Source organism: Alligator mississippiensis, chromosome 2 (assembly GCF_030867095.1).
Source record: "Alligator mississippiensis isolate rAllMis1 chromosome 2, rAllMis1, whole genome shotgun sequence".
Lineage (NCBI taxonomy): Eukaryota > Metazoa > Chordata > Crocodylia > Alligatoridae > Alligator > Alligator mississippiensis.
Window position 1 is genome coordinate 293,218,360 of NC_081825.1, and position 12,020 is coordinate 293,230,379.

At 47.3% G+C, this 12,020-nt stretch overlaps 1 protein-coding gene across 2 annotated transcripts in view; it reads right to left on the reverse strand.

Moving 5' to 3' along the window:
- DLGAP5 (DLG associated protein 5) overlaps positions 1-11,460 on the reverse strand; it is a 35,235-nt gene extending 23,775 nt beyond the window's left edge. Inside the window, exons 1-5 of one of the 2 annotated variants that reach the window (XM_019480015.2) lie at positions 11,327-11,460; positions 5,161-5,421; positions 4,386-4,594; positions 1,950-2,036; positions 167-266 (exon numbers count right to left, since the gene is read on the reverse strand). In XM_019480015.2, coding sequence (XP_019335560.1) covers positions 167-266; positions 1,950-2,036; positions 4,386-4,594; positions 5,161-5,398 — 634 coding nt within the window. In that variant the 5' untranslated portion in view covers positions 5,399-5,421; positions 11,327-11,460. The remainder of the gene's footprint in view (positions 1-166; positions 267-1,949; positions 2,037-4,385; positions 4,595-5,160; positions 5,422-11,326) is intronic. The other variant, XM_019480016.2, reaches the window with a different exon arrangement.
- Between the last annotated feature and the right edge of the window lie 560 nt (positions 11,461-12,020).

Sequence of the window (12,020 nt, forward strand, 5' to 3'; positions counted from 1 at the left end):
AAACTGTACACTCCATTTTCTTTGCTCAAGGGGAAAGCAAGAGAATGGAAAGTGGATTGAAATTTCAGTTTTATGGCTAGGAGCAAATTAGGCAATCCATTTCCCAGCACCATGGACTTTAAACAGAACAGTGTTCCTCTCGCTTGGAACCATTCTACATTCATACCTTTTTTCCCTTTTTCAGTCACTTTGTCTGCAGATGCCTGTCTACGTCCAGTTTGGGCAGGGTGAATGTTATGCCCGTTGGTAGCACGGTCAGCACAGATCTACAAAGACAGTTTGTGTTTTGTGAATCTTCAGCTTCCTAAGAATGAGTTAATCTAGTTACTTTACTTATGCCCCGAGCAGGTTAATTTGCCCATTCTGCAAAGCTCTGATGCCTTGAGGCAGGTGATCAGAACTGAGTGACATGAAGGCATTGAAAAAGAAGGGAGATTATGTTAACTGACATCTCACTTTCGATGCTTCTGTTAAATGTACATTATATTTCTAGTAACCTACTAGTGAAATCAGTTTAGGAAACTGGATTTTTAAGCTTACTTGGGAATAGGTAAAAATTTTCCACTCAAACTTTATACACATATTTTAGAAGCCAGTTTTCAGAAAACATTTACTGTATTTACTCAAATCCAAGATGAAGTTCTTTCCCCCAATCAACATGGGAAAGGTTGGGGGAGAAAGCCTAGTCTTAGAGACTTTTGAGTAACAGTCCAGGGTAGGTTCAGCCAGAATTAAACCACCACCTGCCCCGGGCCAGGAGGTAGCTCGTGCAACAGGGAAGTGGCCACACAGTGGGGGAAGTACAAGGGAGACTGAATGGAGTAAAGGAATTGGGGGGAAGAGAAACAGGCACGGGCAGCAAGGGCTTGGGAGGGGGAGGCAAGCAGCAGGGGGAGCAGGCACAAGCACAGGGTGGGGAAGTGGGCAGAGATAGGCAACAGAGAGCACATGGCAGGAGGAGGCAGATGGGAGACAGAAGGGCACCAGAAGGGCTAGTAACAGGGGGGACAGGCAGCAGTGAGGACAGGCACAGGCATGAGGGGTAAAGGGTGGTTTGGAGATAGAGGAACAAGTAGCAAGGTGGGGCAAAGCACCAGGGAGGAGAGAAAAAGTGATGTGGGGAGCAGGCACATGCATGTGGGGTGAAGGGGGCATGCAGGGGAGGCAGTCTGACCCATTGCCACCCAGTGCTGCTTTATGGGGCCAAATTTTAAGAAAACCATTCAATAATTAGATTCTATGCATGGAAAATTATAACAAATTTATAATATTCCATGCATAGAATCTAATTATTAGGGGGTCATTTTAAATTCTACGTCAATCTTGGATTCAGGTAAATACCACGTGAAAAGGAGAGCACAGTAAAAATCATGATTAGTGATTTTTCAGATACATTTGATTTGGGCGAGACAAGGTTATTTGAGCTATACTATTACCTCTCTCAAAGGTTGCGTCAAATTAAATGCTTTTTACGCAAGTAATGCCAAAATAGTACAATATTCAATTAAACTAGCAATTACTGTTGACATATTTCAGTCTTGAATGGGTGTTTAAGGACAAGGAATTTAGGACAATGCACTATGTATTTTTACTAGGATATATTAGGTTAGGTATCTTCAGACTTCTGCCATAGCAAGAACCAGACCTTGGGTTCTCTCCTGAACTAACTCTCCTTTTGCTTACAATAACAAATGGGTATATGGAAAGACAATACTAGTAAACCATTTGCTTTGACAATACTAGTAAACCATTTCTGCAGTGCAGTTTATCAGCCAGAAACACGAAGTGCAATGTGACTCCTAAAAGCACAAGCAAGTGTCCTGGGCTAGTTTATCTACTTCTCATTAGTACAGCTAGTTTATAGTAGCTAGAATATTTGATTTGGGTCTATTATTTAACATAAACTACACAAAGGACAAAAGTAAAAGACAAAAATACAGAATACACACCGTGAAAGGCTGAAACCTTGTTGATGTTTGTTCTGCTTGGCTCTTTGCCTTTGATCTTGTAACGCGCGTGGAGGAAGCAGGAGCTGGCTAAAAACATCCCCAAAAAAGTGTTAACATATTCCTTTTCCCTCTTATTACAAGTGTCAGAAGAAAGCACTGTGAAAAAAGGTTGACATCTATCTGCACTTGAAAGTGAGTTGGATTAAAGTAATTGCACTTTATTCCTGGCTTCCAAGTGTATTGAGCTGAAGAGGAACTAGGTAACGTTATTCCACAGCAAGTGTCTGTACATAGAGCTATTCCATTCATTAGTAGCTCCATGTATAGACAAACCCTAAGCCTGTGAACAGACATCACATTTGTCCCAAGACAGGCTTTTATTTGGGTTCATACAGACATACATATACATTATCCCACTTCAAGTCCTTTTGAAGTATGCCACATAAAACGTACTAACACTTTTTCCTGGGACATCTGGTTGTATATCCATACAGTTATTTTGAGTTATTTTAGGGAGAAGTCTGTCAGGCTGCATGTCCACACTAGCAACCCACTGGCAAAGGAGCAGAAATGCAGCTGGAAAGGGCAATACATTTAAATAACTACACTACTGCTGTTTTGATCTAGGGCAGGGATGGGCAATTATTTGGGCTGGAGGGCCGTTTACTGAGTTTTACTACCAGGGGCAGTAGGACCCAGGGGAAGCCCGGCGGGCTCCCACAACAGCAGGGCCAGCCCGGCCCCACCCCCTGGGACCTTGTGGCTATACCACACCCGAAACTCAGGTAAGGGGGGAGGGCAGGGAAGGACGGAGGGCAGGGGAGGAGCCCCAGGAAAAGCAGCCCCTTGCCCCCACCCCATGGCTGGCACTCCCTGCTGCAGCCACTCGCAACACACGTGGGGCTGTCCTGAGCAGGCACAGGCACCCCCCCGCACTCAGCACCAGCTTGTAACCCGCCCCCGCAGCCAGTCTGGGCTCTGCACCAGATCCAGGCTCGCCTGTCGGGGCTGTGCAGTGGCAGCTGCAGCCCCCCCGTTTGCCCTGCCGCATAGCGTTTGCTGCTGCCTGCTCAGAGCTCGCATGCTGGGCAGCACAGAGGTGGAGGTGGCAAACACTGCCCAGTGCGGCAAGCGGAGGGGCTGCAGCTGCTGCCACCGTGCGCAACCCCAACGGGTGAGCCTGGAGCCCAGGCTGGAGCCAGGCTGGCAGCAGGGGCGGGTTACAAGCGGGTACTGAGCGTGGGGAAAAGCAGCCCCTCCCCCACCCCATGGCCAGCGCCCCACACTGCAGCCACTCGCAGCCCACCTGGGGCTGCCTGTGCCTGCTCCAAACAGCCCTGCGTGGGCTGCAGCAGGGAGCACCAGGCATGGGGCAGGGGAGCAGCCACTTTTCCCCACACTCAGCACCAGATCCTTCCCTGCCAGTGAAAAGGGGGTCGGGGCTATGTGCTACCCCCGGCCTGTACCGCGGGGCTGGGGGGCACTGGGAGTGAGCAGGTGCACGGGGCCCACACCAGTGTCCCAGGGCCAGCACCGGCGGGGCCCAGAGCACGGCAGCAGGAGTACAGGGTCCCGGCCAGCAGGGGCTCTATGGAGCCAAGCCATCTCCCCCCTCTCCCTGCTGGTGTAGCCTAGCCTGGCTCCACAGACCCCTGCCAGCCTGTGCCCCGCTCTGGACCCTACCAGTGCTGGCCCTGAGACATTGGTCCCAAGATGGTGACCAGGGGGCAGGGCACTTGTCAAGGGGCAGGGCTACCCATGTGGCCCTCGACAGCTTGTCAAAACTGGGTAAGCGGCCCTCTGCCCCAAATTAAAGCCCCCCCTGTTCTCTCTTCCTCCCTGATCCCTGCCCCGCCATGCTGTCAGCCTGGCTGACACCAGCAGGCAAGAACCAACAGGCTGAGAGCCACATTGTAGAGGAAGAATACCCCAGCTCTTGGCCTCCCCACCCCCCACTGAGCAGCTGGAGGGATCAGGCCCAGATCCAACACTGTATCACCCAATTTTCAAGGCTCTCAAGTCTGAAAATTTGGCAGGGGGGTAGCCATGGTACCACTCCCCAGCTGTCAAATTTCTGGACCTGTAGGGAGGCCTGCAGGCCAGACAGTGGGATCGTCTTGCCTGCTAGATCAGGCATGTGGGGCAGAAGCAGTGTGTGAGCAGAAGCTGCACAAGGCCCAATCCTGACATGGGGACGACTCTGGCCCATAGACCAGCCCCTCACCCCTTTTCCAGCATGCAGATTTAAAAGGTCAAGCATCAATGTCCAAGTTTCTTCCATTTTAAAAGCAGCCAACTCACTGGTATTGTATCAATAATGGATGGAGCTCAACCCTTCTAGATCAAAGTGATATTAATCTTCATTAAAGATAAATGCATAAAGCATTATTTAACAGACCCAGCCGAAGACAGGCACCAATATCACTATTGTATTACCTTCTCCTTTGGCTTGACTGTCACTGCATTCTGTGATGCAGATGGAAGAAAACCAGGTGCAGCAGGTTTATAAAGTCCAACTTTAAATACACCCTTTTTAGCTTTCTCTCTCTGCTCCTTTAGTTTTCGAAGTTCTTTTTCTTCTTTATAGCGTTGGAGCATTTCCTTGCGCTCACTTACACTTTTGAAAGCTACATTTGTAGCTTGTTCTATGACAACATAAAAACAGACATTTAACCAGGTATGAAAATACGTTGTTCCACTTCAATTTAATTACTGCAAAATGAGTATTGGAGAAATTATGGTCAAATTGTATATTACAGTTCCACTTTTATAGTCAAATAATTACTATGTAGTATAAGATAACACATATGCACTCAATTTATAAGTTATAAATATCAGTAGCAAGTGTTACAGGTGAGAAACAATTAATACTTATTTATTTAAAACACATCACATTTTATAATGTGCTTAATAATGGAGCTTAATAAAAAGATAAGCTATAAGTGCATTAAATCCAAAGCAGGGTAAAGAACAGAAGCATCCTCATTGTAATGGGAAGGGGAAGACAAATATACACTAGTCTTCTTGCTATTAATTTGGTTCATAACAGTTTACTAGAACTAGTAGCCAGAGGACTCAAATCTTTGGCATTTTCCAATTCATAATGCTGAACTTGTTAAATTCCTTTGACTGCAGTGCATTCAGGCCTGCTTATTAAAGCAACTTAAAATCATTTTAACCGTAAGGTATGCTACAAGCTTTTGTTACTCACTTTGTTTAACCTGGTTTTCCTGACAAGACACTTCTTGCGTCTCATCCAGTCGAGGAAGTCCCCTCTCTTTTGATAACTGGACGTTGACATCTGCCAATCCAAACTGCCGGCTCTTTTCAAACAGCTTGTGTCTGTTTTCCTTTTGAATCAGTGACTTCCTGCGTGCTGATTTTGTTCTAAGATTTTCTGTGCTCAGATCCTTTCTGTATCGATTGGCAAACTGGGATGTAGCAGCCATCTTCTCCAGCCAAGATAAAATTTCTACAGAATTAGGGAACAAAAAATAGGCAAGTGCTGTTTTTATTATTTTTATTTCAAAAAGCTCTGACATAATTTCATAAATTTCATAGACATTAGGGCTGGAAGGGACCTCAGAAGATCATCGAGTCCAGCCCCCTGCCCAAAGGGCAGGAAGTCAGCTGGGGTCATAGGATCCCAGCAAGATAAGCATCCAGTTTGCTCTTGAAGGTGTTCAATGTAGGCGCTTGAACCACCTCCAGTGGCAGGCTGTTCTAGACCTTGGGGGCTCGGACAGTAAAGAAATTCTTCCTTATGTCCAGCCTGAAACGGTCTTGTCGTAGTTTATGACCATTTGACCTAGTCGTCATCCCTTGGGGCGCTCTGGTGAACAAACATTCCCCCAGATACTGGTGGTCACCCCTGATAAACTTATAGGTGGCCATCAAACTTATAGGTGGCCATCAGGCCATCATAACAGTAAAGGCTTCAGCATTCTTCCTCATTTTTGAAAGCTATGAAACAAATCATTACAAATGACAATCTGTATGCAGCAGACACTAAAGATAATTTTCAGCCAGTGATCCCTAGGGTCTTGTGTGGCATTATGCCAGTAAAGCAAGCCAGTCCAATGGCAAAAGCCATCTTCTGTAGGTGGTGCTCAAGGCAAACAAACCTGTTCAATGACTGTAAAAGTAAATTAAAACTCCAAGAAAATTACTTTAAAGCTATAGTATCACAGAACTTAGATTGCAATCTTTTGGAGACATGCACTTTTTCTGTCGAATGTTACAGTGCCCTAACATAAGACTATGGTACCAACTAAAAACACTATTAGGTATTTGCAGCGCACTAATTACATTTACAGTAGTATTTGTCCATCAAAAATACAAGGCTACTTAGAAAATGATCCTCTCCCTACTTCATGAATTTTGTATTCCAGAATCAACAGTGCTCCACTGGGTGATTAAGACCTGTTCCTAACAGCCATATATGCAGCTTCTACACTTTATGCTCCATTGAACAAACCTCAAACTTGTTTAGGACATCCTCCTACCTGGAGTTCAGAACTGCTACTCTGTTCTCAGCTGTATTGATCTGGCCTTTACCTTCAGTTATGTCCTTTGCAAAATGTTGTCCTCCATTGGTAATTGAATGAAAAGTTCATTCAGTTTAAACTGAAGGATAAAATAAAAATAGGTCTGTAACTAAGATTCGCAGTTTCAAGACAGCCAACTCTGAGAAAATAGGGGGCCTAGTTAGTTAAGTCAACTGAAATGAGGAGCTCATAAACTTGAATGAATAAGATGCAGAAACCTAAATGCCAAACACTTTTGACTACCTGAAACCTATATTCCAAGCACACAGAAAATCCTGTAGGGGAAGACTTGAGATCAAACAGGAAGAGAAGTGAGAACTGCCAATGAGATAGTGTCAGGGCCCTGATCAGGCATGCACGGCTTGGCACCTGGTTAGTCACACCTGCCCCTAATCCCTTGCTGATGTGACTGCCCCAGGTCCCTGCAACTGGACTGCCTGCTGAGAGCACCACTCAACTCCTTATAAGCATACCTACAGCCCCACTCTGTTCTGGCAAGCCTCATGTTTGCTGCTCTCTGGTTCTCCTGGCTCTTGACTCATCTTTGGCTTTCTCCGACTCTAATCTTGGATCTCCCCTGAACTTCAGTGCTGGCCCTGGATTCCCCAGCATCCTGATTTGGCTTGGCTTCCTTGAACCTGACCTCAAGATCTTCCTTGGGACTCAGCACCAGTCCTCGGACTACATCTCTTGGATCTCCCCTCTTGGCTCCAGTAACCTGTGCCCCCACCCTGTAGACCCCCAGATCATTCCTGGCAGCCAGGCCCCTGGTAGGTCAATGTCCTGACTGACCCCCCACAAATGGCTAAGAGGAATAAGGACAGGGATAAAAACTTAGATGGAAACAAAAGTCACAGCTTAATTGTACAAGAAAAATGTTCTGAAAGAACTAGCACCTAAAATAAGTCTGGTAGGAAAGACCATCAGTAAAACTATCAAAACAGGATGATAGCACAGGATTGAAAATAGCAGATGATGTTTTCCTCTTTCATTTCTTTAGAATACTCCTAGGTTTTTTTGCAAAGGTAACTAATGTAACTAGAATAGATAAATGGTACAAAACAGTGTCACTTAGACATGCTGAGGCTCAGAATAATTATACCTAACTCTTAGACAGTCAATACTAAGAATTCATAAATCCAGTTCACTGCCTAAGCTCCCCATACAGTAAATAGGGATGAATTAGTCACCTAAGAAAAAGGAATTCTAGGCACCCAGTAATTAGGGATTTAGGAGGCAAAACACCAGTCCTTACTAAGGCCCCTACATTATCCCTGTGCATACAGATAACTGTCTCATGTTTTTAAAACACAAGAGAAGGCAACAGTGCCAGTGATAGCGCCCACATTTTATGAACAGTCTTGCAGTTAGACCCCTGAGCCAAGAAAAGGGACGTGCAGGTACAATGTCCTCTCCAGCTTAAAGGGCTCAAACTCATCTCCCATGTCCCAGAAGAGTACCCTAACCACCTTCTAAAGGATCAGCTGGGTTGGAAGCAGTCCTCCAACAGAAATCTCTTGTACAATGATGGCAAGTTACTTCTTTCAGGAAAAGATTATACAGCCTTGCATTAAAGAATCACAAGGTTTGAAGGGTCAACCAAGTACAAGCTCCCACACAAATACATCCTAACTCATCCTGGACCAAGGATGACCCACCCAACCTCCTCTTGAAAATGTCCAAGGAAGAAAAGTCCCAACTTCCACTGTCCTTATCTTCTTAGAGTTAAGAAGGTGTTTTCTTTCTTCTTTTTTCAAAATTAAATCCAAATCTGCTTTGTTGCAGTTTAGAGCCATCACTTCATGCCCTGCCTTCTGCAATAAGGAAGAATAGTTGTTCTCCCTCTTCTTTATAGCAGCCTTTTAAATAATTGAAAACTGCCATCATGTCCCTCCCTTCATCTCCATTTCACCAAATTAAACCTAACTAATTTTCTCAACCTTTCCTTATATGGTTTCCATTCTAACCCCTTTACAACCTCTACTGCTTGCCTCTGGATCCTCTCATTTCTATAAAGAATGTGGAGCCCAGCACTGTAAGCAATGCTCCAGATGAGGCCTAAGCAGCACCACGCAGGTGATACTATCACCTTTCATGTCTTGTATACAATACTTCTGGCAATACAGCGCAAAACAGCATTTGCTTTCTCCTGACTGCATCACATTGCTAACTTATGTTGAGACTGTGATCCACCAAAACTCACAGATCCTTCTCAGCGATGCTCCTGCCTAACCAATTAGCTCTCATTCCATATTTTTGCATTTAGTTCTTCCCTAGGTAGGGCCTTACACTGGTCTCTGCTGAATTCCATAGTCACCCTGTGCATAATTCTTCAATTTATGGAGATTCTTCTGAATTCCACTACAATTCTACTCCCCCAATGTGTTCACAGCCCCTCTCAGTATTTTCTCACCTGCAAACTTCATGCAGAAGCTCTGTATTCCTGCATTTAAGTCATTAGTAAAAATGTTAACACTGGATTCAGTGGCTCCTCATCTGAAACCTGCCACTTTGACCTCAATCGACAAAGTTACATTCTGCTTGTGTTATTCAACCAATTACATAGTCACACAACAGTAATTTTATCTAGTCCACATTTCTACTGTTGAGAATGCCAAGTGGGATCATATCATGTCTTACTAAAGCGCACTGCAGTCCCTTGATCCACTGAACTAGTTACACTAATCAGGACCTTGGTTTGGCAAGGTTCACAAATCCACACTGGCTGCTACTGACTGCACCTTCCTCTCCCAAGTGCTTACCTGCTGACAGTCCTATAGTTTGCTTTAGTACCTTCCCAGGATTAACTTCAGGCTGACCAGTCTATAATTCTCCAGGTCCTCCTTTTTAGTTAGCTCTTCTCCCATTCCCTGGGACTTCACCTGTCATGCATGGCTACACAGATACTATTATCAGTAGCTCTGACATTTCTTCAGCACCCTGAGATGAATTTTGTCAAGTCATACTAGCTTAAATTCCTTCAAATTGGTCAAAAGAGCTTTTATACCTCTATTTTTTCATGAACTGCAGCCTTTCCTCTTCTTTGTTTATATTAAATTGTTAGCAGTCTGGTCACAGCTTATTTTTTTGAGACAGACTCAGTAGTCACTGAACAACTCTGCCTTCTTCACATCCTTTATTAGGGGCTCACTATTGAGCAGTGGATCCAGTTTCCCAAGTATTTCCTTTCTATATAAAATATTTTGAGAATACCTTCTTCTTGTCAGTCACATCCCTTGCCAGATTTGATAGACAGATAGGTAGATTTTTTTCACCATTACATTCTTGATCTTCCTATTCCTTGGTATACATCCTTAGTGACTCTCCTTTCCTTCCACAGACTGTAACGTTCCCTTCTCATTTTGAGAGGCAAGGATTGTTTGGAATAGTTTTTATTGGATCAATTATGGTTGGGAGAGCTGGTGGACAAGCTTTTGGGGCATTAATTGGCCTTCCTCAGGTCTAAGAAAGAGGAAGACACAGGCTGAGCTAACTAGGAGACAGAGGTGTCTGTGTTAATACAAACAGTCTGCTTAGAGAGATGGAGGAGCACTGTGAACAAAAGGGCAGGAGAATGGGCAAGATAGTAAGTGGCAGAAGAGACCATTGAGAAGGGAGAGGATAGTTATAACTTGCAGAGCACAGGGAGATCAACAGCAACATTTGTTAGGTTGTAGTGAGCCATAATCAGGATACGAGGCAAGGATGTCTTAGGGAAATAGCTTTGATTGGACCAACTGTACAGTAGGAGCTTTCCAACAAAAGATGTCCTTCCTTCATCAGGTCTCTTGCATGCGAAAGCTGGCCTAACTCTACAGCACAGCTAGTCCAATCAAAGATCAAAGAATAAAAAACCAAAGTAACTAACAATGCACACAAGATAAAATAAATACCGATCCCCCTGGGACAGTGGTTTTCAACCTTTTTTTATTTACAGACCCCAAAAATGGAGGTGCAGACCCCTCTGAAGTGTAAGTGTACTCACATACTTCTGATTGATCAGTCATCTTTGGTGGCCCCCATAGATTAGGGGGAGGCAGCCCCCAGCACAGGTGCCAGAGCATAGCAAACGAAGGCGTTTCGCTTGGCACGCTCGCTTCACGGTGGACAGGGGGGAATAAGCTGGGGCTGCGCCTTCACAAGGATCAGGCCCCTCGCGGCTCCCCCACCATCCTCCCCCGGCACATCAACATCCTACAAATCGAGGCTGCAGGGGTTGTTGGCGCTGCCCAAAAACAGCCAACCCCTGCCTTAGACACAGTCAAGGGGATTGACGACCGCAAGCTGAAAGGCACTGCCCTCGGACAGCCTTGCCTCTCCCGTCCTGCCTGGGCTGCCGCGGCTCCCGCACCTTCCTCCTGCTGCCACCCGGGCACACGCTGGCTCCTGAACCTGCGCACCTTAGTCCCAGTCAACCGGCGAAAGAAGGAGTCAGCATTTCATCCAAAAAACTGTATTTGCTAATGAGAAAGTCACAGCACATCACACATCGAGTATGCAGGCCTGAAACAGGAGCGGGCACGAGGGGGCAAAACCCACCCCCAGGGACTGGCAGCAAAGAGCCACTTCAGCCTCAGGCTGCTGCCAGCCCTGGGTGCACACGACGTGGGCCTGGCCACTTCTGCCCCCAAGGGAGCTGAGGGAGGGGCACAGACGGGCTGGCCTCGCGCGGGGCAGGAAACAGAGCGGAGTGGAGCCACCTCTGGGACAGACCCGGCCCCCTGCCAGGGGGGGTGCCATATACTGCCCCCCTACACCTCCCCCCACTCCCCCTCTTCCTTTCCCCTCCGCCCCTCCCCCACTCCCTTCACCGCCCGAGCCCGCGCTCACCCGCAGCGGCCGGAGCCCCCGAGACACCCGCAGCCGCCCGCTCCGCCTCGCTTTCAAATCTCCCCCGAAACCGCTCATTGGCCGAGCCAAGCCAGCTCTGCGGCCGCTCATTGGCCCGCGGGGAGCCGGTCGGGCCCGCTCATTGGGCGCCCAGCCCTCCCCGCCCTTCCTATCGACTCCCGACAAGGAGCCGCCCCGCGCTCTCATTGGCCGCCCACCGTCTCCGTTACGGAACCGCGGGCGCATGACGACAGCGGGGGCAGCGCTGTGATTGGTCGGTCGCGGGCTCCGTGGTGCTCGTCCTGGGTGCAGCGCCAAGACCCCCCCCCCCCCCCCGGAGTAGGGGGTCTTACTGTGACCGCTCCTGGGGGCGTGTGTCCGCCCTCGGGTTGGGCCGCTTCCTCTGTCACTCGGCTCCCGTCTGTGAAATGGGCGTAAGGAGTCTTGCCATTTGTAATCTGCAGCCGGGGTGTGAGTCCCCCTGAGCGAGGCAGCTCCCCGGTGCCCCAGAACAAGGGTGGAAGGGGACCGGCCTCACACAGCGATGGGACCCGTTCTGTGCCACCTGTGAAAACAAAGGCATTTTCCTTCCTTACCGTCCCCTGTTTCCAACATCCACAACACCGGGATCACAGTAATGCTGATCGTGTGTTGAACCACTACCTGGCAGCTGACCCGCAGCATCTCGTTGCTG